General features: G+C 34.7%; 1 protein-coding gene across 1 annotated transcript in view; it reads left to right on the top strand.

The window, feature by feature from the left end:
* LOC110991839 (protein crumbs) overlaps positions 1 to 24,054 on the top strand; it is a 58,559-nt gene extending 34,505 nt beyond the window's left edge. The window contains exons 19-44 of the mRNA XM_022257368.2: positions 534 to 729; positions 1,371 to 1,560; positions 2,142 to 2,321; positions 2,733 to 2,955; positions 5,054 to 5,296; positions 6,378 to 6,590; positions 6,919 to 7,201; positions 8,072 to 8,243; positions 9,303 to 9,444; positions 10,048 to 10,140; positions 10,476 to 10,801; positions 11,088 to 11,192; positions 11,378 to 11,506; positions 12,025 to 12,254; positions 12,547 to 12,701; positions 13,127 to 13,207; positions 13,998 to 14,113; positions 14,186 to 14,330; positions 14,800 to 14,906; positions 15,347 to 15,531; positions 15,982 to 16,103; positions 16,223 to 16,364; positions 19,570 to 19,669; positions 20,522 to 20,714; positions 21,134 to 21,369; positions 21,935 to 24,054. Of these exons, the coding sequence (XP_022113060.2) occupies positions 534 to 729; positions 1,371 to 1,560; positions 2,142 to 2,321; positions 2,733 to 2,955; positions 5,054 to 5,296; positions 6,378 to 6,590; positions 6,919 to 7,201; positions 8,072 to 8,243; positions 9,303 to 9,444; positions 10,048 to 10,140; positions 10,476 to 10,801; positions 11,088 to 11,192; positions 11,378 to 11,506; positions 12,025 to 12,254; positions 12,547 to 12,701; positions 13,127 to 13,207; positions 13,998 to 14,113; positions 14,186 to 14,330; positions 14,800 to 14,906; positions 15,347 to 15,531; positions 15,982 to 16,103; positions 16,223 to 16,364; positions 19,570 to 19,669; positions 20,522 to 20,714; positions 21,134 to 21,369; position 21,935 (4,308 nt within the window). The 3' untranslated portion in view covers positions 21,936 to 24,054. The remainder of the gene's footprint in view (positions 1 to 533; positions 730 to 1,370; positions 1,561 to 2,141; positions 2,322 to 2,732; positions 2,956 to 5,053; positions 5,297 to 6,377; positions 6,591 to 6,918; positions 7,202 to 8,071; positions 8,244 to 9,302; positions 9,445 to 10,047; positions 10,141 to 10,475; positions 10,802 to 11,087; positions 11,193 to 11,377; positions 11,507 to 12,024; positions 12,255 to 12,546; positions 12,702 to 13,126; positions 13,208 to 13,997; positions 14,114 to 14,185; positions 14,331 to 14,799; positions 14,907 to 15,346; positions 15,532 to 15,981; positions 16,104 to 16,222; positions 16,365 to 19,569; positions 19,670 to 20,521; positions 20,715 to 21,133; positions 21,370 to 21,934) is intronic.
* Positions 24,055 to 27,986: the final 3,932 nt, after the last annotated feature.

The raw sequence follows: 27,986 nt of genomic DNA, 5'->3' as shown, positions 1-27,986 counted from the left end.
TTTATGCCTAGTAATATGTAAATTAGATTTTTTTACTGTAAAAATGTAGTATTGATTATTATCGTAATTATTTTATTTCAATTTTAAATTTAATATCAACCTTTTATTTTCGAGTCGACGAAACGAAAAAGCGGCAGTAAGAAGAGATTAACACATAAATTCATAAGATTTGACTCTAATTTAGTGTAGTAAGAAGTTTTAACAATAAAAAGTTTTTATAATTAATGAAAGATTTTATAATTTGCACATGTATGTTTTTTCAATACAGAACATGATCAAATACACACAAATTTACAGTTTATCTTATAAATATATGTGTCTGTCTCTTCTTATTGTTGCTTTCTCGTTTAATCGACTTTCAAATCACAACGAATCACACGACGAACTTTTCACTTCCAAAGAGATATCGCCATCGCCATAAAAAGAAATTAGTTCTCATTAACTCCTAAAAATACGTATATTTAATATAAACATATGCATGCATGTCCGATTTGGCAAAGGGGTAAATTATTAACCAGTCATTGATCTTTCAGTCGGAACCGTGCCTTCACGGCGGCTACTGTGCTGATGGAGTTAATAGTTTCACATGTGATTGTACGGGTACCGGGTATAACGGACCCACCTGCGAAACTAATATTGACGAGTGTGCGCCGCAACCTTGCAGGAATGCAGCCACGTGTATAGACGACCTAAATGATTATCATTGTATGTGCCATCCCGGATTTACTGGTATGTTACATTTTATTTGTGATTTGGTAAACTTAGACGTTAATCAACAGAATAGAACGAATACTATCTATGGAAACAGTCCTAGGCACTTTCCTCACGATACTCATACACGTCCGTCAGTCACCAATGGACTTTTCATTGGTGCATAGCTGGGGTTGAATCTACGGCCCCAGGGATGATAGTACCACGTTAAAACCACTAGGCCAACACTGGTCTACTACTAGTTGATCTATAAAAGATAACTTAAGATTCGCATCCTTTGTTGTAATGGTTACGTAATTTTTTTTACACGTTGCTAATAGTACCATATAAATCCAGCTTCAGATATTTATGTGATACTCACCCACTCTGGCTCTGCGACGTAAAAAGTATCTTGGCCTCCGAAATGAGAAACTTCTAGAGCTCCCTGACATGTGACACCTTCCGCCAATTGCTAGTTTTCAGCTGTAGCAGGACCTCCTCCACTCTGTCTATTTCAGTGGTACCTAAGTCAACCTACTGCTATAATAATTAGCTGTAGGAATACTGAAAAGCAAATAAAAAAATAAAAAAATAAACAGAAATCGTTATATATATAATCGGTATATTATTATTTTTATTATTTTAGTAAAAAAACTATACGAATCTGTATGTTTTTACAGGTAAAAATTGCGAAATTGACATAGAAGAGTGCGAAAGTAATCCATGCAAATACGATGGCGTATGTCTCGAGCGAAGTAATACCAGTTTGTACCGGACGCCCGAGTCTCCACCCGTGCAAGTGGGTCCGCAGCCGCATATGCTATTGCCACAAGTGTTCTATCAGCCGTTTTCACTCGAAAATGCAGGAGGGTAAGTTTAACACACAGATAAAACCAAGTTCTAGGTTTAAAATTAGTATTAACTATCTTTTTTTAAATGTTAAATTTCAGTTCTTCTTTTTGTATATTAATGTATTTACTTTTGTTTTTTGTTTATTTAGATGATTCGTTTATCTATTTTGGCTTTGTTTATTAGTGCTGTGAAATTAATAATGAATAAATAAATAACTAAAACATTTTCAAAATTAAAAAAAAAAACGCCTACCCTGAATATACATATATAAAATACCCCTATTATATATAATAAAAAATATAATAGAAACAAACGAGCCTGCGGGAGTCCGGACGCCCAAAAAGGGCAGTCATGGCAGCCCATAGACACCCATTTTTAGTGGCTGTGTTGCCGGCCTTTGAGTACGCTCGAATTTTAAAATATATTTGTATTAAAATTACAAGTGATAAATACATATTATAAGTAATTAATATTATATGTGAAAATGTATTTATAAAATTGAATATTGCGAGTAGTATGACAAAACGCAAGACGAAGTTGAGTAAAAATATATTATCTACCCTCATATAGTATCGTAAATATTGATTATTTATTTGCAGTTTCGAGTGTGTTTGCGTGACCGGTACGACAGGAGCTCGTTGCGAGATAAATATTGACGAATGCGAATCGTCGCCTTGCGGACATGGCAAGTGCGTGGACGGCATCGGCGAGTACCGGTGTGAGTGTGCGCCGGGATACGAGGGAGATCATTGCGAGATTGAGATCGATGAGTGCCTTAGGTAAGTCATGAGAGTGGTTTATAAAAATGTTAGTTCATTGTTGTAAAAATATATTTTTAAGCCTATCTAGTGCGATTTAACTTTCTAAAGATAGTAAGGCAAAGGTTGGTTTGCCAAAAGAAAGACTCTAAAAGTAATCAGCTTTTGTCGTGACCGCCATTTGTCTTACATTATAATCAACAGGCTGGCTTTCAATCAGACATATAGTTAAACGTTTTTGACGCTGCTTTATTTAAATCAAAATGCTAGCGACTTGATTGAATATCGATCTTTAATTAACTGTCTAGAGATTCAATTAACTCTCTAATATATACTAAATAATTCATCCGGTACTATTTTTCTGTAATCTAAACACATGTCTATGTCTATATGTTATGGATGGCCCCTTTAATAAACAAATTGAACGAACAGGTACGCGCCATGCGCTCACGGACGTTGCTACGACGGGCACGCGTCGTACATGTGTCTATGTGAACCGGGTTGGGGTGGACGAAACTGTTCAGTTGTACTACGGGGCTGTGCGGATTCTCCCTGTGCTAATAGAGGCAACTGCCTGCCCTGGCTCGCCAATGAGACCGACCATCGCTTCAACTGCTCGTGTGCGCCGGGCTTTTATGGGACTACGTGTGAAAAGGTAGATATAAAATATTTAAATACATTGTCTATGATGAAGTTCTTTATAGCGTGTTCATTCGTTATCCAGGATATATGAAAGATTTTTACCATTGATATATTTTGGACCCTTTTATGTGAAACATGCCGGTGTCAGGGTTCCCAGCTCTTCCGTAACAAACTTGACATCGTCGAGACAAATTTTATCGAAATAAATTCTATTTAGAATTTTACAATTTTATTACCACTATATATATTATATTATTAAATTTACACTAATATATAATTTTGTTAATATACACTAAGTAAAGGGTGTCAAGCGGGAATTTTTCAACTTTAAAGTGCAACTGTCGAAATAATAGCGGGGTGAGGGGGGCGGGAGGGGTATCATTGAAAGCGCAGTACTTGCGGATTTGTTAGTAGCCATGAGTCACTGGAAGGGAGTCCATCGCTCGTTCGCGGTTGAGCAATATCTAAAGAATAGTGAATCGTTGATCCGCACGCGTCGAATGTTTTGTACTCATTTTAATATTCGGCGTTTAAGTGATGGGCCGAGCACGCAACTTATCTGGTCGTGGGTACAAAGATTTAGGCAAGAAGGGACAATGCTTAACAAAACTCCTCCAGGACCATCAACATCAGTAGCAACGCCCGAACGTGTGTCTGAAGTTCGAAATGAAATCATTAGAAATCCACGCAAGTCGATTAGGAAAATTGCAGCCTCCACAGGAATCAAAAAGTCAACAGTGCATGTTATTTTGAAGAAGAAATTAAGACTCCATCCATACAAAATGCAAATTGTTCAGAGTCTCAACGAAATTGACTATCCTTTGCGAGAAACCTTCGCAAGGACAATGCTGGAACGCTTTCGAACACCTACCACGTTGGGAAACATTTTGTTTAGTGACGAAGCACATTTCCACATTGATGGATATGTAAATAAACAGAATATGAGATACTGGTGCCCGAACAACCCAAGAGAACACCACCAGAAACGATTACATTGCTTGAAAACCACAGTTTGGTGCGCCATTTCGGCTAGCGGTGTAATTGGGCCCTATTTTTTTTAACCAAGGAGAAACAGTCACTGCTCCGGTATATTGCCGTATGATAGACGAATTTCTGCTACCGCAATTGCAATTGTGTTCAGGTTATAACAATAGGACACAATTTCAGCAAGACGGTGCCACTCCGCATACAGCTAGGGTGTCGATGGAAAAGTTAAGAACAATTTTTCCAAATAAACTGATCAGCAAATACGGAGACATCTCATGGCCGCCCAGGTCACCCGACCTCACGCCCTGTGATTTTTTTTTATGGGGATACCTTAAATCGAAAGTCTATGAGAACAATCCCCGGACAATTCAAGCCCTGCAGGCCAATATTCGTCGTGAAGTTCAAAGCATTACTCCAGAGCTTTGCCGTCGCGTGATTGCAAATGTAAGGGTCCGACTACAGGAGAGCGTACAAAAAAACGGTCATCATTTAAATGATATAGTGTTTAAGAAATGAAATCCGCATTAATTTTGTACATTTTGTTTTAATATAAATAAATAAAATCTATGTAGTTTTTTTTATATGACATTTTAAAGTCGAAAATTTTCCACTGGACACCCTTTAGTAATAAAAAGAAGTTTACAAAGACATCCTCTTTCCGTCCTCCATCGGGACTGTTCTCAGAGACAATTACAAATAATTATAACTGTCGTTGTGTTAATAAAATGCCCTGTCCACTGAAGTATGTATTTCTAAATCTATTTGGGTCCTTGGGAGTGCGTTTAAATTCTTAAACTAGCAATGCACTTAGCAATGGCTTTGCGAGTGTCCATAGGCGGGGATATCAGTTAAAATCAGGACTTGCCTTCTTTTTTTTTCTTTTTTTTTTTAAAAATGACACCAACTTTTAACTTTGAACGATTTTAAAATACTGACGGAATGCGATGTTTTATATTTCAATGTTAATTATAATTCCTGTTTGAGTATGACTTCTATCAGATCATTGTATTTGACAGCAGTCATACTCACCGATGTCTTGACTCCGAATATCGTACAAAATTATACAATCTTCTTATTGTTTGAACAACAATGTTTACAACTAAGTCTTATCTTGCATATTACAGATAACAACTATGTCTCTGGAGAAGAGTAGTTTTGTGGAAGTGAACACATCGCGTGAGGAAGGTTATGACATCTCTTTCCGGTTCAAAACTACCCTCGGAAATGGTCTATTGGCGATGGGTCGCGGTCTCACGTACTTCTTCTTGGAATTGTCAAACGGAAGATTGAATCTCCACTCTAGTCTACTGAATAAGTGGGAGGGAGTTTTTATTGGATCCAATTTAAATGATAGTAATTGGCAGAAGGTAAGTGAATCAAAATTATGTTTATTGTTAAATCGTGGTTAGAAGGGCTGATTTTTTTTTCATTTGGTTTCTCACTTAAATATGTGCATGTACTTGTAATTAAACTATTAAACAGCTGGACCGATTTTGTTGAAACTTTATGTGTGTTGTGTGTGGATTCGAGAATTTTGTCCATTAACAATGTGATGATTCTTTTGTATATAAAACCTGTGTAACAGACAACTTCTGCCCGATAGTAACTTACGTCACCTTTACAAAGAATTATTTCTCACAAATAGCGTATTTAAGATAACTAGAAAACTGTATATGATGTTGAACGGCGAAATAGTAATAAACAATTAAAAACTGTTTCTTTAGTCAATTTCAAACCAAAATATTTTACATTATATATAGTATTACTTTTTAAACTATTATTATTATTAAAGCTTTAGTAATTAATCTATGCAACAGTTTACATTCCTTACTACTATTAGATGGGTTGATATAAGTATTAAATTTTTTAAGTTAGATTTTTTATTTTTTAGCGGTCTAGTTTTTCTATGGTTCGTTCAAGTATTACGTAACGCATTTAAGGAAGGGGGGGGGGGGTTCATAAAACGTTACGATGTGGGACGGGGATTGAATTATGCGTTTTCGTTAATATTATTTTCAACTTTCCGATACACATATTTTTACCCAGATACACAGATTTACACCACATAAATGGCAACTTTAAGGAGTAATAAGTGCCTGGGTGGTAACGAAACGTTTTACAATTGGGTACAGAAAAACGTTACGGCGCGTTACATGGGGGGGGGGGGGGGGGGGGGGGTCAAGAATCTCCAAAAATTTTGTGACGTAATACTTGAACGCTCCCTATTCCATAATTTTCCACTTTTCTTTGACTCGATCAACATTCATCCATTTTTCCCGCTAGTTCTATAATGTCATCTGTTCATCTTTTCTTTTATCGTTACATCTCTTTCCAGTAGGTCCAGGTCCATGTTGATATTTCTAGTCTCCATCTTTTATCCCCTGCTCTATAAATATCACCTGCCCATTTCCAAATAAAAGAAATTTAAAAGAAAAAAAATGATTTCAGGTTTTCGTAACAATCAACTCGTCACACGTGGTGTTATCTGCAAACGAGGAGCAAACAATATACCCGATAAGTCAGAACGAAGCCTTCAACGCTACGGTGACGTCATTTCCGTCGACACGCCTCGGTACAACGGGCTCTTCGTACGGAACGTTAACGCACGGACCGAATTTCTTCGTTGGATGTTTCCAGGATGTCGTCGTTAATCAACATTGGGTAAATATTTTTATTTAAATGTTATTTAATAGCCAAGAACGAAATGTATATTTTACATACAATCCCTACAATGAGCAGAGAACTTGGAGAAACTGATGCTTGGTAACATACACTAAGGTCCTTCAATAAAAGAGTACCGATACTTAAAAGGCCGGGAGCGCGCTTGCGAACCTTCTAGCAGTACGAGTGTCCATGGGCGGTAAAAAATAGAAAGCTAGATCACATTCAACAACCAGGTTAACCTATCAACTGAAATACTCATCGTACAGTTTTACAGCTTGTATAACACTATACAACCAACTTATTCAAAGGTTTTAAATGTTTTTAGGTACTTCCAGAGGATTCGAATACAACTATGCCTGAATTCAGCACGGAACGTGTGGGCTCAGATTGGGGGGAGAAAGAGACAGAGGAGACAGAGACAGAAATGGACCCCGAGGGTCAAGAAGATGAGGGTCCTAGGGTGGTGTTGAGAGGAGTTCTTGCGTCCTGTCCTCGGACCCCGCAGTGCGAGCCTAACCCATGTCACTCTGGGGGTCATTGCGAAGATGCATGGACCACTTTCGTGTGTTCATGTCCACGGCCCTATTTGGGACATACTTGCCAGTATAGTGAGTTTAATTTTTGAATTTAAAGGCAGCCGTGGTTATTTTGTATTAAATTAAAATTTTCACAGCTGTTTTTTAAATATTTTGTAAGATTCCTAAATATACATAATATATATTCAGTGGACCCCCGGTAGTCCGACAATCATTTTGCCGGGCAGTGTCGAACTATCGAATTTGTCGGATTGTAGAGTACTGCCTAAGACCCCTTATAGTCCGATTTTTTTTTACAAAAGAGTACCTTGTAATCCGACAAATTATAGATCCAATGATGATTCTTTATAATATGTAAATATGTACATTGTATGAAGTACAAATCATACTTCATTATGTACATATGTCAAATTTAGTAAATTAAACAACACAATAGAGAGCTTACGTTTTATTATAAAATTAACGTCATTAATTCTATAAAACTTACAAGAAATATGCAATAGCTTTACGTTAGGAAATTATTTTGTACAAACAAGTGTACATACATACTAAAATAATCAAAAACTATGAATCAACTACATATGTATGTAATTTAAGAAGCATGCAAATATTCATCAATTTTTTTTTGTTTCACATTGTTGAAACGCGAGAATAAAGCTTTGTCCCTCAGTCTTCTTAAAAGTAGAAGTTCGTTGTAGGATGCACCATTTCTAATTTGTAACCAAGTTGTAACTTGTTCAATCATGAATTAGTGAAAATAAATAATAGACCATGTCGGATTATAGGGAGTGCCGGACTAGATAGGGGCCGGATTACCGGGGGTCCACTGTATATATATTTCATTTAAAATTTCATCTAAATGACAACAATCAATGTCGGCATATAAAATTATTACATCAAGCTAAATACTTTTTTTAATCTTTTTTTTTTATACTATTAAAGATTATACTGCGGCAACGTTCGGGCAAGAGTCCGCACGGCCCCACTCAGTGGTAGTTGTGAACGTGTCGGAGGCAGCTCGACGCGCAGTGCACGCGGCACTCGACATCTCCATGTTCGTGCGTACGCGCAAGCCCACGGGACAGATATTCTATCTCGGTTCTGGCTCTAGCAGGTACAGAGATAATGTTTGCTTTAACATAATATATTTTGTGTTAGGTTTAGAGTTGCATTATTTGAATGCTGAAGGGAGAAAAAGGTCTATCGATTTTTGGAAAAAAAAATTGAACTGATAGTCCATAGTACTTTTGAGCGTAGGACCAACATAACGTACCGCGCAATTTGTAGGACAATATGTCTGTTAAATTACATGAATATTAACTAAGTAAGAAAAAAATCAGCTGGTTAGTAATCATTTATGATGACCTCGTGATCGATACATGTCGGAAAGAGGGGACTCTTTGATCAAACCATAGATTTTGTAGGACAAATATTTTTTCGAATAATTTAGATAATTGTCTTGAGATTAAACAAAAAAAAAATCAGTTAGTAATAAATATTTGAGAATCATCAAATCAACATATTTTATCCTTGCTACCTCTGTTAGCTACCACAATCGAGAGTTTCGTATAGGAAATTATTGGGCGTCTCATCAAAATAAAGCTACTCACGGAAAATTAGCTTGATAGTAATCAAGTGCAAAAATGGGCGATGGATCCTGGACTATAACGATTAGTCTCTTATAACTCTTTTTTTACTACTCGACGTAAAAAAAGTAGTTTCAGGAGGTTTCAGTTTTATGTATTTACCATTTGGAAACTAAGTGTGATGTAGATTTTATTTATTTTGGTCGGAATTATTACATTGAATTTTTACTACCTTACTGTGCGCGGCAAAAAATGATAGCTTCTAGAATTGTACGGAATTAAAAATCAGAGTAAAATCATTACTGTAACATGTTTTATATTAAGGAACTTTGAAACACCTACTTATAATTGTATTAAAAAAAAATTAAAACAGTATTTATATAACTATTAAACACAAAGGCATAAATATATGGCATCCAAGTGTAATTTTTCATTAAAAAAAAAACTAAAATCTAAATTAAACCTAAGTTATTGATTAAACATTTCCTGACCTTCCAAAGATATTTTAATAGCATAATGAGCCAAATCGGTCCAGCCGCGATTGAGTTTTAGCCAGACAATTAAATTAAATAAACCTTATATTACAGATACGGCGGTACCGATGAGACATTGGTGGCGGCGTCACTGAAGGGTGGTGAGTTGTTGGTGCATCTGCGGTTCAACCACACACCTGAAGATTACACTGTGGGGGGTACCAGGCTTGATAATGGACACTTGCATCTGATACAGGTATTGACTATTATTTTATAACTGGGGCTATTAAGTATTACGTAAGCATTAAAGGGGGAGGGGGGATTTTTTTATTTGGTGATTACGTCGACAGTAATTATTATATTTCACACAAATTACCCACCCATTGTCCATTGAAAACGAAATACATTTTCGAGAATTCATACAAAAATTGATATGTTCATGTACTATTATTTTTGAAAAGTTACTTTTGCTGACAATAGGAAGGAGGGGGAGATATTGCAGTAAATCTGTTATCAGTAATTAGAGTAATGTTTTTCATGTATGGGCCATGAAAAATATTACTCTAATTGCATCGTTTTAACTACATAAAAGCTGTCCCTTTTTATCACAGCGTAAACACAGTTTGGCAGAATTGTATGTATTGTATGTTTGTCAAACAACACACACACAAATAATAAAATAATGTGAGTTTAATAAGGTATTAAGGCATTTTATTGTTAGTCTTATCTTCATACTCTAATTGTTATGTCGATGATTTTAAGTATTAAAATACCTAAAAAGATGCAAATTTTCTAGCGCTACAGAAAGCTGTATTTATAATAGACCTTTTTTAATTCTGAAATGTTATTTATTTTTCAGGTGGTACGAAATTCAACACTGGTACAAGTGAAGTTAAACGGCACTGAATACTTTAGGAAGTCGATATCAGCTGCTAAGCAACTTGATGCACAGGTATTTACTAACCTTCTTGTTTTTAAAGGCTCAGGAATTTGATCACCTACTTGCCTATTAGATTAACAAATGGTAATAAAACAGATACAGAAATCTGAGGCTCGGAACTAAAAAACCTTTTTACCATTAAATGCGCACAGGTTATAATGTTTGAGTGTGGACAGAAAAACTGTCCAGTTTGTTTTTCCAACACGAACTTCTCTATTTAAGATCATGTATACAATAAATAAAAATAAAGTTCATTTGTGATATTAAGTTATATTAAGAACCTTCGAGTTTCGACCTCGAAAATCGCAAACTAAACCCTGGTCAAACTGATATACATACTGTTTCAGATACTATATCTGGGTGGTCCACCAACACCAATTCTGCCCACCGAATCTACTCTTCTACCAAACACAACACAAGCACCCATCCCCGAACCAGACGACTCCGAGTACTTCAAAGGTGTCATTCAGGACGTCCAAATATCTAATGGTCTGAATGCAACCATTGTGGAATTTTTCCCTCTGCGAGTCGAGGGCGTTTCCCTCCCCCCTCCATTTGGGGAGGTGGAGCTAGACCCCAGCGGGGTTTTAGAGGGCGTAGTGTCGGATGACGTGTGCGCGTCTACGCCCTGCCATCATAACGCGACGTGCACTAATACGTGGAACGATTATATGTAAGTTATTTTGTATATATGATAAATAATAAGAAGTCAGTTCTTTTATGAGATCTCTTTGAGTCATTCAAAAATAATTGTGGAAAAAACTAAAAAAACTATGTGCTTCACTATAAACATTTTCTTTAGAAAATAAAAAACATATATTTAAAAAGATATGAGTTTGTTCAGCAAAATGTTAATGCAAATAGGTCCTGTTTTCTAGGGGATTTCTAGAGAAAGTCTGTGTTATTATTTACCAGGCCTTATACATTTTCACCTGTAAATAAAAAATATTTTTTCTTAGGTGCACCTGTCCACGTGGTTACAAAGGAAAGCAATGTGATGAGGTCGAGTTCTGTCAGCTGCAGGGTTGTCCGCTTAACTCACACTGCCGAAACCTTGACAGAGGGTAAGTAAGAAATTAATATATGTATATACCAGTCGTTATAAGTTTTTAAAGTAATTAAAATATATATTCAAAAGTCAAAATATTTATTCCTACAAAAAAAAATATCTGATGTACATTTGTAATAGTAAACATTACCTTACTACAATAATACATTTTTTCTTTAGTAAATGAATCTTTATTTTTAGATACGAGTGCGTATCGAACGCGACATTTGACGGTGTGAACACGACGCTAACGTATACGCTACGTACACCCGCAGCAGACGCGCTTGCTGAGCCTATTGACCCGCCACAAACGCTCACACTTACGTACAGGTACTATATTTATTTTTGTATGATCTTAATATTTAATACATGTGTGATAAGTAGTAATGGCGCTACAACCCTTTTTAGGTCTGGCCCTCAGATTTCTGTATCTGTTCCATGATCATTTCCAATAGGCAAGTAGGTGATCTTCTATGCCTGACGCATACTGTCAACTTTTTGGGTGTGCCGGTTTCCTCACGATGTTTTCCTTCATAGTATGAGCATAGTAAAATGCTGTATGCGAACAGACAGATAGTTTATTGGTACACAACCGGAGATCGAACCTATGACCCCAGATGTGAAACTATTAGGCCAACACTGATCTTATTGATATGTTTGACAGTGACGTAAACGAACAAACATAGAAACCGCAAAAATTTGCCATGAAATTATTAATTTAAGTAATCTAGACATCAATTGCCTGCTATCTTTAAATGTATAATACTTTCTGTACAATGAAAAGTAAGGAAAGAAACAAAATACAATGTTTTTATATATGTGTAATAATAACTATATTTTCTTAACAGGAGCAAAGTAGGCGGCACTTTATTCCGTGCCGAACTTGACGAGTCAGAGCAAGACTCTGAGAAGAACACGACCAATGGTATATCCTGGTTCAGTGTGGGCGTCTACAGAGGGCAGGCAGCTCTGCAATGGCGTCTTGGTGGATTGCCCGCACTGCGCACGTTGCGCACGCGCAATGACGCGTTACATTGGACAACGTTAAGACTGACCTTCGTCGATCAGCAGATTAAAGGTATTACAATTTTTTTTTTTTTTATTGGATTTTTAGATGGAGGATCACTTTTTGGGAGAATATATATATTTTTTTTACATTTGTATTCTTTTTGAATCACTGAATTGTATAAATTAACAAATAAATCACTAGAACCATTAATAATAATACAAATTTTCTTTTTTTAAAAGTACATCATTAACAAAGCCACGATGAATACTCTGTATAGCTGAGTTCATAAGTTCAATTCCCGGTAAATAATTATTTAACTCGCGCTCTAATGCATTCGTAAAATAATTCTCAATTTTTTTAGGTGCATTCATAGACGGCGAAGGCCGTGAAGAAGTTACCCTCACAGATAGTATCGACGTGGCAGCCTGGCAGCGATTGGTCACCCGTGGGGTTATAACCCTCGGAGGTGTAGGACACGCGAGGACACGGCCACACCCCACTGCTACCACTTATATGGTAAGTTTATTCAATTAGATTTTTTACTTTATATACAATTTTATTAAGGTTTACGGGTTCAAATAAACTGAGTATTAGTAAAGAAGTAAAAACTGTTTATAACAACATACCGGTCATATTGACCAAAATATAATAGTTATAAAAAGGTTTAGGTTTGTATGTTTTTTTTATATAATGTTTTAAGTTTATTTTTTATATAATAATATGTTTTGTATTGCATTAGTATTAAGTTATAAGTAATAAGGTAATAAAAAAAATATTTTTTTTAGTAACATTCTTTGATACAATTGTCTATATTATGTATTGTTAAGTAGTACCTTAATGTAATAGGAAATAATTTAATTGTATCATTTTAGATAAGATCTTTAAAATAATATTTCATGTATATTATATGTAATAAATTTGTTAAACTGTTTGTCTAACAGACGGACAATACGACGGAAACAGTGTGGGAATATTCAGAAGGTGACGAGTTCGATGACAATCTTAATGGGGAGTATTTCAAGGTAATTTTTTTTATAAATTTTGTATTTATTCTACAACTGTTCGTTCTCTTCTGTTCTTCTAAAGCTTTAATTATGGTAAGATTTTAAAAGAACCTTAAGTGCAGTGTCATGTCTAAAAGTATTAGATTATGATTTATTTATTTATTCACTTACTGACCATACATGGTCAAACTCATACTAAAAATGGACTAAAATATATATGTATACAATATTAATTATAAAATAACATAAAACACAGTAGATGCTAACCTCTAATACCCTCCAAGTATACCCTCTAATCAGAGTATACTATCGCCATACGCTCACAAAATAGGTCACCACCTAATCATATACGGGAGTCTCAGTTCCATATTCTAGAGCGTTTTTGAAGTGAAATTTCTTTAGGCGCATGAGGGTAAAATTTTTACGGAACGTCACGAAGATGTGCAGCGTTTTTTGTCGAAGAAAGAGAGAGAGCGATGGGGACTGATTGAGAGAGTGAGAAAAATTAGAACTTTAGATGGAAATTTTGTCGCAAACGTCTTTTGCAGTTACGCAGATATTTTATTTATTATATGTATTAGCATTAGTACGTATATATACAGTGTGAATATACATATACAAAAACATGAACTTTTCTAAGTACTTTGACATATTTAACGTTGCTCAAGCGGAGGTTGTGATCTGAATAGCCCTTTTAACTTTCTCAAAAATATTATCTCCCAAGTTTCTTGGTTAAATGTAAAATTATTTTATTGAAACATGTTAATTACAGTGCTTGTATGTGTTGATCAAATTGAGGTAATTTCAGGGTTGTCTCGGCGCGGTACACGTGGGCGGATTGCTCTTACCATACTTCACAGAAGAGGAACTATTTGTAGGCGCCGCCGCAGCCCTACTCGCCGCTCAGCCGTATTACGCGTTATTGTAAGAATTATTATTACTTACATTTTTAATGATTTTTGCCAATCAATGTTTTAATGTTTCATTTTTGTGTAGATCCGGTTCCCCATGGGGTTGGAGTGAAGGTGTCGGCTGTGTGTTATGTTTGGAGCAAGAATGTCAGCGTGGAGCGCATTGTGAGGACGTTAGAAACAGTTACTCATGCGCATGTCCGGCTGGGTACGCAGGGGATTACTGCCAGGTGCCATTTTTTGTATATCACCATGGAGACTTTATAATATGCCCGCCTAAAATGAGTTTTTTAGACCTCGGCCTCAGATTTCTGAATCAGTTTCATGATCATTTGTCAATCTAATAGGCAAGTAGGTGATCGGCCTCCTGTGCCTGACACACGCCCTCAACTTTTTGGGTCTAAGCTTAGTTTACAGCCGGGAATCAAATCTACGACCTGAGGGTTGAGAGTCATACGCTGAAGCCACTAGTGTGCAAAATGTGCTTATAGACCAGCTTTAATAAAATACCAGCTAAATATTTTAGTTAAACTTTGTAATGATTTTAATAATTAGATTTTATCAATTGAAAAACTGCTCATTATTATTGTTTTTTTTAAATGTTAGTTAGTTTATTAATGCTTTATACAATGTATTAATTTAATCTTTATAATAAACTAAAGATATTGTATCTATTTTTGTTATTATTTTAATTAACAGATAGATATAGACGAGTGCGAGAATAACCAGTGTCAAAATGGCGCCACTTGTAAAGATGACGTTGCCAAGTACTTGTGCCTTTGTCCGAATGGATATGATGGAGTGTTGTAAGTAGTTTTTATATATTTTAAGAGAAAATATTTTTTTTTTGTTCGTCTTTAACAAAGTCTATCCAAATCCAAATCATAATACTGTTATGATTTTAAAAACAAACAAATATGCCGTTTTTTTATAAAATATTTCTATTAAACTATTTCCTTTGATTTAAATGTTTTGTAAAGCATTGTTTGTAATCAAACTCCTCCGAAACGGCTTTACCGATTTTTATAAATTTTTCTGTATATTCGGTATCAGCGTCCGAGGTCATGTCATCACTCCTACGTTTTCAACAATTTTTATATTTTATTTGGAAATAAAAAATACATATACTTATTAATTTTCACTCTACTACTACCAACCCTCATTTTATATGGTAGAGTAATGTTTGCCTGATCTGTATATAGTAAAAAATTCCATAAATTCTCTACAACCAAGGTATTCTTTACAGTTGTGAACATGATATAGACGAATGCGAAACGAGTCCGTGCGCAAACGGTGCACGTTGTATCGACCTGCCCGGTGCCTTTCAGTGCGAGTGTGGCTCTGAATGGACTGGCCCGCGCTGTCAACGACCGAAGCATCGCTCGTGTGCGCACACTCCGTGCGCTCATGCAACGTGCACGGACGTATACGGTATGACATTTTCATACATTTTCTGCTTAAATTTCGTCTAATGTCATGTCTCTGTATACATAATTGTTAACATGAAATTAAAATAGTATTTGATGTTTTTTTACAAATCTTAAGATGACGATTCCTTAGGCCTACAGATCATTGCAGACATTGTAGATTCGGATTCTTACTCTCTGGTTGGTTTTCATACATATAGCTTTTTGTTTAAATTTCGTCTAATATCATGTCTCTGTGTACATAATTGTCAACATAGATGCAGTTAAAAAATACTTGAATGATGTTTTTCTACAAATCTTAAGACAATTCCTTAGGCCTACAGATCATTGCAGACCTATTTTAGATTCTGTTTTTTGCTCTCTAGTTCGTTTTTCTGTTCTTCATATAATAATATTATAATTATAGGAACGCTATATATATTTTAATTATTTTTAAATAAAAATATCTGTACAGATGCGTCTTCCGGCAACAATTACACGTGCACGTGCGAGGAGGGCTGGACGGGCGTACATTGCGAACAGGCTTTATGTGAGATCGAACACTGCGAGCACGGGATATGCAATACTACTATATCGGTATATATATTTATATAAACTTGTTAATTATTTAATATAGAATTTTAATTTTTATGTTTCCTAGACTTTCGAATGAAAAATATTTCAACATAATAAATTAACTTTAAATAATTCCACAGCCTCCATCATGTTGGTGCGAAGAAGGATTCGCGGGTCGTCGTTGCGAGCGTGAAGTGGACGTGTGCGCTACGGGACACACGTGCGAACACAACGCACGATGCCGCACTAGTAACGGACGAGCGCTCTGTGATTGTCCACCCGGTAAGATTATATGCTTTAAAATATATTATTTATTTATTATTTGCTAGCCTACGTCCTAGTAGCAACTATATTTCTGCAGTTTTATTCATATTTAAGTGGAACAGGTACAATACGTAACTATTTTCGGGAATCAGAGTTAATATTCGGATAGAATATATATAGAGTTAATATTTGTTGGTTAATCAAGTTGAATCTCAAAAATAGGTGATGTTTAAAACTGTTTTGACACATTTTGCAAGTGAAACTTCTGAAGGAGCATGAGGGTAATTTTTTACGGATGAAACGCAGTATTAGCGTCACGAAGATGTGCAGCGTTTTTGTCGAAGGAAAGGGAGAGATCGATTGAGAGAGAAAGGGCGAAGGTAGCATGAAGCAAATAGCCATGGAGCAAACAAGAGAGATAGATCTAACGTCGTATCACGCACCTTGTGGAGTGCCATGGAGTGAGAGGTGGAAAAGAGCTGTGGTGAGAAAGATTAGAAGAGAGAGAGAGAAAGGTAGATCGAGTTTTAGATGGCAATTCTGTCGCATAACGTCTTGTGTAGTAAACAGAGATTTTTTATTTATTTACAATATCATTAGCACGTATACAATTTGTAAACAGTGTGAATATAGATATACAAATACATGTAATTTTACCTTAGTGATAATTAATTTACAAAGAAATTTCACTTCTGATATGTCTACTTTGCATTTTTAATATACAATTTCGATTGACTTATCTTCACTAATTTTATTTGAAAAAATTGAGTAATTGAAAAATTGAGTGTATATATTTTAAAATATATACATATCGATGTCACGAGCATTATTATATATAATATAGAAGTGTTCTCGTGTTAAAATTATTATCAGTTAGGCCGAGCAGAGCGTACATACAGTAATCTAAAACAATGAGTAATCGGAAACTGAAGACGTTTTGTACGAAGTATTTATACAAAACAGGAATGGCTCTAGTGTACTAACGAATATTACAATGAAAATTAAAATACTATTTCTTCAATTCAAGTAACTTGATTGAAACCTCTCGCCTGCAATGGTACTCCGCTATCTGTATTCGTGCGATAGCGTCACAAAATCTTATCAGCCCGCACGCCTCATCGATAACAAGCATGCAGATAAAATGATAAAAAACCAGAGATTCTCAAACTTTATTGTTTAAATGTTGGCCTCGTTTTAATTTAATTCCATTAATAATTAATAAAAAGCCATTATACTATTTAACTTCCATGTTAAATATAAAGTACTTGCCCAAAGTAATATAGAGCAGTGTTGGCCTAATGCGACTCATATCCAGTCCAATCCCTGGCTGTGCAATAATAGACTTTCTGTCTATGTGCGCATTTAAAATTCGCTCGAACGGTGATGCAAAACATCGTACCGAAACCGGCTTGTCTTAGACCCAAAAAATTGGCGGCGTTTGTTAGGCACAGAGACTGATCACTTACTTGCCTGTTAGACAAGTGATTATGAAATATATATAGAAATCTGAGGCTCAGACCTAAAAAGCTTGTAGAACCACTGATTTATTTGATATTTGGCATAACCAAATATTAAAGAAACATAGATTACAATATAGACTTACACCAGTAAAACCAAAATAAAGGAAATTATGTCATACATCCCCGGGATGGGATGGGATGGGATGGACCTTACCTCAGGAGTGAGTCAAACGGCGAACCCATTAGACCAACACTGCATTTTACCCTTAGTATTTATGTTTCCTGGAAGCACGTTGCTTCTGTTCATGTACCACATATGTAATGCAAACATTGTGTTGAGATATAAAATAAATATTGCTTACAAAGTTTTCCCGTTAGAACCGATAAAGAAAACCACACCTACGTCATAACTTCCTAACCAATGATTATTCAACAACACAATTGATGACTAATTGGTCGCCCATCAATTTGTCACCTTGAATGAATTGTTACAGTTTGTGAAGCTCTGACCTTCGGCTGGTTGGACTAGTTGAAAAAAGTGTATTGTTAATATAGAGCAAAAATGTAGTGATGTGTTTGTGAAATAATGGTTTTGCGGACATTTATTTGTGCGTTACTCGTTCTCGTCGTCTTAGGTATTGTTTGTTTAGAGATATTTAATGTCTCAAGTTATCTACATAGGAAATATAGCTAGTTAAATAAATTTATATATTGACAAATATTACTAGGTTAAATGCGGAAAAATATTATTTTTATTGAACACTTGGCGACAGACGGGTTTCTACGCTATTTTCTTGGAAGACTTAGTAGAATTGGTTCGGAAATACTTCAGTCGCTAGCTAGTGGTCCACATTGTTTTTGATCTCTTTCTCAGGACAAAAAAATGTATGACTTTTCTAAATATGATACGGATGAACGGAAGAAATGAGTGTTTATTTTATTTATAAAAGCTTCCATACCCTCGGCACATTGATACATGAATAACGAAATACAAACTTAAATCTGACCAGCACCTATAGGAAAACATAACAAACACGAAGAGATAATAGAAATAAATTAAACGAAAAGATATCCAGACCGCTCGTTGATCAGAATGCTCAATCTGGATATATATATATTATATCTGGTTTATATATTAAAATTAACAGCTATTAATTGAAAAAACCTTCTATTCCTGGCTATTACCGCTCGCATTTTAAATGTTTTATCGTAGTGACTGCAATGAGGACTAAAATTTTATACTTAAAAGTCAAATACTTATACATTTAATCGTAAGAGTGTATTCCTATATAAGGGTAAAATATAAAAGTACCATTATCCGATAGCGTACAAATATTCAAACTAGTTAGATAACTAAATTTTCATCAAGAGCATTTTATTGAACGTAATCGAAACTTAATTATTTACCAGCACGTCAAACATATTTATAAAAATATAAATCATGAATCAGTTGCGCTACAATCTTTTTAGGTCCGGGCCTGAGATCTGTCTCTGTCAGTATCATTCGTCAATTTAATAGGCTAGACACACACTGTCGACTTTTTGGATTTGGCAAGCCAGTCGATGTTTTCCTTCACCATTACAGCGAATGTTAAATGCATATAAAGAAATTACATTGGTGCACAGCCAGGCCTCGAACCTCCGCCCTCAGGAATGGATTGCACCCTGAACCCACTAGGACAGCAATAAATATATAATTAAATATTTTCAGAATTATTAAATCAATTTATATACAATTCTAATGTGGGTCGTGACAATTTCAGAATGGCGCGGCGCCCATTGCGAAATAGATGTGGACGAATGTTTGGAGCAACGCGTTGACTGCGGACCCGGCGTTTGTCGAAATCTCCCTGGGTCATACACGTGAGTACTTAATATTTTAAACTTTTAAACAAAAAAACATTTTCGAGTGATAACGCGATACTTAATACATTGACAATGTTTTAGCGCTGAATTTAGTGGTAAACGAGAAACAGATAAACGGGTTTTGTTTAATGGAGTCATATATAAAATGAATCCCAAAATATATTGCTAAAATCAAAATTTAAAGCCTTTTTTTGACATATGGTTTTATTAGGTACATACTTCGATTTTTATTCCGATTATTATCAACAGTCTCTATGGGATAACACAGCAAGATGTTCCATATTTTCGGCTGTAGCTACTAATAGGCAGGTTAAGTAATAAAAAGTTTGTCAACGTTATAACAAAACATTAATGAAATGATTGCATACAATTATTTTTTTTTTGAACAAAACAAACAAAAGCACTATTTTGTATGGATACATATAAGAAGTGAATCCTCGCATCTATCTCTCTATCACTGGATGTTGTCACGTCAAAAATGATTTTAAGCCGAAGTGAAGCTTGAGGGGCAATTATAATAAAACTATATAATTCAGACCATAAACTTACTATAGTACGATTGTTATTTGCTCTTAAAGTGACTATTTGATAAGAGCTCTTTACTAAGATATTTAATCGAACAATAGTGATAACGTGGCCATTTACTACCACATATTCCTTTATTGGACTAAAGTTAGTAATAATAATAAATCGCAAAACTGTTCCCTTAAACCGTGCTTATTTATAATTGTCTGTATCTGTTTCGTTTAACATTTTAAATTGCAGGTTATTAATTATTTTTCTACTAACAAAACGAATATTGAAACTTTCATGTTATTCCTATTTTTAATATTTATCATTGTATTCCAGGTGCGAATGTGAGGCAGGCCTATGTGGCGACGGATGCGCCCTACCCGACCCTTGTTACGAGGTGTACGACGAGGGCGGGGCCAACCGCACGGGCCCGTGCCTCAATGGCGGAGATTGTACGCAAAGGTGTACGAATGTTACGGACTATATCTGTGATTGTACGCATCCCGCTTCTGGCAAGGATTGTGCGCAGGTAAATTTTAAAAACAAAACTAAATCTTATATATTATAAAATATAAAAAAGTATCGTGTCACGGTGTATGTAATTAAACTCTTCCGAAATGGCTCGACCGATTTTCGTAAAATTTTGTTCGGGGTTTTTTATACAGCATACAAATATACATACAACCCTTAATTTTCCCTCCACGATCGACCCCTATTTTTTAATATAGTAGATAGTTATTATTTATCTGAAAAAAATGGACAAGTGACTATCTAAATTCTAACTTTGGAAAAGTTAGAATTTAGATAAAAATGGCAACACTTAAATTAAAAGACATTCATACGACAGATAGAATATGTTTAAAAAAATAATTAGACAAACGAGACAGATACACATCCTAGGTTAGTATGTCAGAAGAAACTAATTCCCAAATTTGTGTTAATTACCAGCTCCTGACGACAGACGAAAACGAAGGTGCTGATACCACGACGATTCTCCTAGCGGTGGGCGGGGCGCTCCTGGGGGCGTTGATACTCGGCGGCGTGATCGCGGTGTTGGCTACGCAAGCCCGACGCAAACGTGCGACACGCGGCACGTATTCGCCATCGGGACAAGAGTATTGCAACCCAAGAGCTGAGATGATGCATAATGCCTTGAAACCACCACCCGAAGAGAGGCTTATATAGTGAGTTAATTTTTATATTATTCGAGATTTTTTTTTCGGCTTACATATTTTTTTTCTTCGATATTCATTAACGTACAATATACAAATGTACAATATCGTTTACATTGTAATAATAATAATATTTTTTATTTAGCTTACATAATTTTACTCTGACAATTATTTCCAACATACAAATACACAGTATTACTATATTATTTACAAACTAATAATAATAATAATTCGTTTTTATACAGCTAATTTTTTTTACTTCTATATTTATTTCCAACAAATAAATATACAGTATTTATAATAATATAAATGAAAGAATATTCTTAACCTAGGTAGTAATAAAATAATAGTTTGTGTACCTTGAACGATGGCAGCATTTCCTCTATATTGAGACACATTAAATTGCGGTAAACGTAATAATTAATAAACTAAATAGAATGGAATTTAAAAAAAATCTTTACCTGTTTAAATTTTAATAAAGATTTTTTTTATAAAATCCATCCACTTTTCCTGCAAATGTAAACTTCCTGCTAAATTCTGTTACTGTAATAAATTAATGTTGATTAATATTTTTCAGATCTAAATAAAGTGCGAGCGAAGCCGCATCTCAACCAAATGTCGATTTGTGTAAACTGTACCTGTGTATGAGAAAGAGAGACATCTCTCAATACAAAGACACTCAAAAGCTTTAATACAATTCATAAAACTCTGATTCTTTGTACAGTCGGACATATTTTATTAACAATTTTTTTCCGAACTTTTTTAAAATTCTTTCTAACTTAACAAATACTTAATTATCCGACTGTACTTATTGAAGTGTCGTGTATGAGATTAAATGTAGGTGTAAGTAAAACAAATGTATTCAAAACGATTCTATATAATTGCATTGTTAGACAAAATATACTTTTTGACAATTTAATAGTTAATGTATATACGTATTAAGTACTTATAAGCAGACAGCCGATCGGCGATTGTCCATTTTATTCTATATAGGACATTTTAGGACATCAAAATCTGACTTTTTTTGTCTCTTTCTGTCATGTTTTGTTTGGGCTGTGATGAAAAGAGATGAAAATATTGAAATTTGTTTTCGTTTTAATGAACAGAATAAAATTAAAAATAAATAAATTAAATGTCTCTGAAAATATACTTTTACTAGATTTTTTTATATCTTAGCGAAAATATGTCCAGGGCTTTAGATAAAAAGAGGCCGAATTTGTTCCATAAAATGTCACGTGACGATGTGAGTCATCCCCATAGACTATAAAGTATAAGCTAGAATAACGGATCATGTTTTTAGTATTTTTAATATAAAACCTATTTCAATAAGCGTAGTCGATGTGGATCAATATAGATATTCCTTCTGTGACCTAAATAAATTCTAAATCGTTGAATTTACTTCAGTCTAAGACTCGTCTAGTGGTTCTGCCTTACTTTTGTATGTCTATATGTATGTATATACGGTACTAGTGTAAGGATAACGAAAGCGTGGAAATTCTAAATTATTTGATAGTGAAGGTGCTCGCACGCTTTACGTCCACGAGCACGTAGCTTTTTTATTAACCTCTGGTACAAGACAATTCGAACTGGGGAAAACAAGACGGGTTTATAAATTTAATATGGAAACCTCAACCCGATTTTCGTGGTTACGAAATTTGCAAAGTTGAAAATTATACGAGTCTCGAGTAGGAGAAAGAGTGGGAAGAGTTGATAAAGAAGAGATGGGTTGCGTCAAGGATGGCGGCGGGCACCAGTGCCTTAAACAGAAGTCTGTATATTGAGAGATATATTCATAAATTATCTTATATAACATAGACATAATTAATACGCGAGAATTTACTGGTCACTCAAAACATTTTAAGATTCTCGTAGGATTAATAACTCAAGTTAACCCAAGCTTGTCGGAACAAGTCACTATAATAACGCTCGGTCTGATAAGTTTGTAGCATTAGTGGCTAGTGTCATAGAAGTACATTAGAAATTAAGTAATGTATGTACCCATATGAACAAAATATAGCCACAAACTAGTTGGTCCTAAAATCCTGATTTTTATGTAACTGCTTTTATAATGTACTTATAAAATGTTAATGATAAATATGTACTTAACTAATGCTAAGTGAATATCTTTGCTCAATCATTTCTCGACTTTCCGTTTTGTGATTACTTCAAATTAAATGTTTAAATATAAAATTATGTTTATTGTCAATATTAATTTCTTACCTTTTTTACGTATTAATTTAAATGGAATGTTACTACGATGTCGATGTTTTGTGATATTTTCATATTACGCGTCCGAATTATTACTACTTTGGGCCGGTATTTTAATTGTAAATATATATTATTTATTATTACAATAATTAGTGCAAAGTATTGTAGTCGTGTATGTACTTATAATAATTAAGACACAGAAAATGTCACTGTGACACACATAAAATAATCATAATTATTAAAGAAATAATATCTTAACCAAATATGTTGTCTTGATAGTATCAACATTTTTGATAGTGTATGAGTATTTACTGTGTCAGAATTACATCTGTCACGATGACAGATGTCAAACTAGTGTAGTCTAAGTCGAGGCAGCTGCCTGTGTTTCGGCAATGTTACCGTCCACACGAAGCGACTATTATGTATTAGCCAGAAGTTTATTGGCGTTTACTCATTACTTACTAAACAATAAACGTATAAAGTAATTTGGTTGTTTTTTTATTACCCATCATTTTACAATTAATGGTAAATTATCATGTAAATATTGCTGCGTAACACAAGTTGTGTTTAAGCTTATTATGTTCAGGACAATAGAAAAAGAATACTATAGTATATTTCATTACAACTTGTTCCGACTGTCAATAGACATTTTGGAACTCTTTGCAATGACGGTTCCGCACGTGTACTGAACAACTATTTTTAATACAGTTGCTAAAAAATTAAGCAATTTAATAATTAAACTATTTGCTTTTTTCTCTTCTCGCCACGCAATAAATTTTTCGTACGTAGCATATCTAAGCGACTTTTTTACTTTTCCGGTAAAATGTTCTCCGAAGAATTTTGTGCAATTATACTGAGTTCGGATGGTGTTATATGAAATTACTCATTTTTGCAACAATCAACTTAACTAGTGGTTGCGCCAAATTTGCATTTTTTTTTATCTTAATGGTTGCTCAATATATCCCTCCTTAATGTCCTTCCCTATGACGGCACTAGTACCGGAACGGGCTGTAGGTGACGCATAATAATGCGTCGACATTTAAAAAAAAGGAAATTGAGCAGCGGGTAGTATTAATTTGGTCGCCGCGCATTGTTGATTTGTTTCGGACTCCGCACGCTCGTATCGTTTCATATAACCTTATTAATTATTTATCTTGTTTATTGTAATAATTGTTTTGTGCTATATATATCGGTGTCTGTGATAAAGTTAGTGAAGAAGCTCAAATCCAGCAGCAAGAAGCCACATCCAGCCATAAGAAAGGAAGCCGAGAAGGTTGAAGGTACTGTGCCGTGTCCTTTCTTTCTTTCTCCAGTACAAGACCCAAATATTGAGCAACCGTATTAAGAAAATTACAGTCCACTTTAAATTGCAATAAATATAAATAATATAATCAACAACCAGCGCCGCCATTTTTTTTTTGGTCCTTTTCGAGCCGTATATGTATCATATCTCTTAGTTAGGCATATTTATTTTCGTATATTTTCTTTCAATTTTGTTCGTTAGGTGAAATTGCCGGTGGGCATTTTTTTATTACCTGTATAACGACAATTTTAATATAGATTTTAAATATTATATGTATTTATAAATCTATTATCCGTATTTCATATCCCGTATTACGTATTTACGTATTTAATAATATATTGTGCCTGATTTGGTGAGAATGATCATGCGTAACATTAGTACCTACATCACTTTTTTCTAAAAATTGTTTCATAGTTAACAATCGAAATAAATCTGTTTATAGTTTAATTTAATCGTATTGTTCATATTTAATTTTTATTTTTTTTATTTTATAAAGTTAATTTTGAAACGATTAATAATTATTTGTAGATAATATGGACAAAAGAACAAGAACAAAGGCCGGTGAATGTTCACCAATCGAGTTAGAACATGTTCAAAGTTCCATATTATTATTACAAGCCCGACAAAATTCGTATTTTTCTAAGATGCAATCATTATACGATTTGTCGTTAAATATTAATAGTAAGGAAGACGAAAAAAATTTCCAAATTAAAACGTTTAATATACAAGTACTTCGTAGTGAATTTAATGAGTTAGTAACTCAATTAAATATTGAACAAATGAAGCATAACCCTCAGTTCACTCCTTCTTTTCAAACATGGGAGTCCTTTGAGGACCTGTACGCAACCATACAAAGTAAGCTGCAGGAAATTAAAAATACTTCAGCTGAGGAGAAATTAGATCACCCGAAATTGAAATTGCCTCCAATTAAATTACCACAGTTTAATGGCGACCCAAATAATTGGACGTCGTTTTATGAAGCCTTTAACCATTTAGTGCATAATAATGGGTCAATTTCGAACTCAGAAAAGGTGTTTTATCTTTGTGGGCAACTAACAGGTAAGGCCCTAACTGTGATCGCTGGCATAAATCCAACCGCGAATAATTATAATTTAATTTATTCTACCTTGGTTGATAAATATCAAGATATACGGTCTCTCGGCTTTCAGTATTTAGATAATATATATAATTTCAAAACATTAACTAGTTCTACTACGGACGGTTTAAATAATTTTCTTGATAATTTTGTTACATCAATCGCAGCATTTGAAAAACTAGAAATACCTAATAAATTGAATTTTTTATTTTTATTTTTGGCACTTAAAAAATTAGATAACGAAACAATTATTTCATTTGAGAATTCCGTTAGAAAAGAAAAATTACCCTGTTACACGCAATTAGTTATGTTTTTAAGAGAACAGTGTAAAGTTTTGGATCGAACAAATTCTATTATTATTAAACCGGCTAATAATAAATATGCCAAAACCGTGAAATCTTTTGTAACTTCTAACTCTGATCAAACTAATTTAAAATGTCCTTTATGTCATAGTAAAAATCATGATCAGTTATACGGTTGTCCTGATTTTTTAAAATTAAATGCAAAAGAACGATTCAATATCATTAAAAAACGAAATTATTGTGTGAAGTGTTTAAGCGTAAAACATAAAACCACAAATTGTAATTCTGTTAAAAGTTGTAAAACATGTAATTCTAATACGCACAATACATTGCTGCATTTTTCGTTAAATTCCAGTTTGTTCAATAAACAGGAGAAACCCTTCGAACCTGCTATCGATGGACTGCGATCAAACGCGCAAGCCATTGAGTCGCAGCGTGAGTCATTGCTAGTCGACAGTACCCCGCGCGTCGCGTCTGGCTCCTTTGACGAACCTAATAACAATCACGCGCCGATTTCTCTGTGTTCATTGCAGAATGAAGCGAATACTTTAAGATCACAACCGTCAACGGTTTTACTTGGTACTGCCCGCGTATGTACTCTTGATATGCGTGGTAACCCGCATATTTTGCGTTGTCTTATAGACAACGGCTCTCAAAATCATTTTATAACGACTGAGTGTTGTAAAAAGTTACTATTAAATTACAATACGTTTTCCGAACCTATGTTTGTGAACGGGTTTGGTGGCTGTTCGAATGATATAATAGGAGCAACCAATATTGTTATATCCTCTCGTTTTGATAAAAATATTAAATATTCTATTAATTCTTTAATCGTGAAACGCATTACGGATTATTTACCCACTTCTAAGGTTGATAGATCGAAGTTGGAGTATTTGTTTAACGTACCGCTCGCCGATGATATATTTCATGAACCCGGTCAGATTGATATGTTAATCGGTGCGCAGCTGTTTCCGAAACTACTCAAGCAGGGTCGTATCCAGGGACCGCCTGGTATGCCTGATGCTGTTCAAACCACATTTGGTTTTATTTTAATGGGTGAAGCGCCTATTTTGTCTACAAATTTTAATATAAAAAATTCATCGGTTTTATGCGCTTACTCGAGTATCCCTTTAGAAAACATTTTGCGAAGATTCTGGGAGCTTGAGGAGCCGTCATCTAAGTCTTCCGCTTTCCTTAGTGAGGAAGAGGAAGAGTGTGAACGCATATATAAGACTACCACGTATCGTGAATTGTCAGGTCGATATGTTGTTGCACTTCCATTCAAGAAAAGCCCTCTTAATCTGGGTTCATCTATGGACATAGCTAAAAAGCGGTTTATGTCACTCGAACGTAAATTACAGTCATCGCCTAGTTATCGTGAGGCATACGACAAAATATTCATTGAATATCTGGAAAAAGATTATATTTCTCCTGTAGTAGATCAGTGCGACAATATAGGTTACATTATTCCACATCACGGTGTAATTCGTGAGTCATCTATAAGCACCAAAGTTAGAATGGTGCTCGATTCCAGCGCGAAGACTGATAATAACATATCGATTAATGATATTTTACATGTCGGTCCTAACTTACAGCCTGACTTATTTGCAGTTCTACTTCGGTTTAGAACGTTCCCTATCACCTTTTGCGCTGACGTTAAACAGATGTATCTACAACTGAAAACCCTTCCTGAACATAATAAATATCAACGCGTTTATTA

This window comes from Pieris rapae, chromosome 2 (assembly GCF_905147795.1).
Source record: "Pieris rapae chromosome 2, ilPieRapa1.1, whole genome shotgun sequence".
In the NCBI taxonomy this organism is placed as follows: domain Eukaryota; kingdom Metazoa; phylum Arthropoda; class Insecta; order Lepidoptera; family Pieridae; genus Pieris; species Pieris rapae.
The sequence above is the reverse complement of the archived record's forward strand: the minus strand, read 5'-3'. Positions and strand labels throughout refer to the sequence as shown.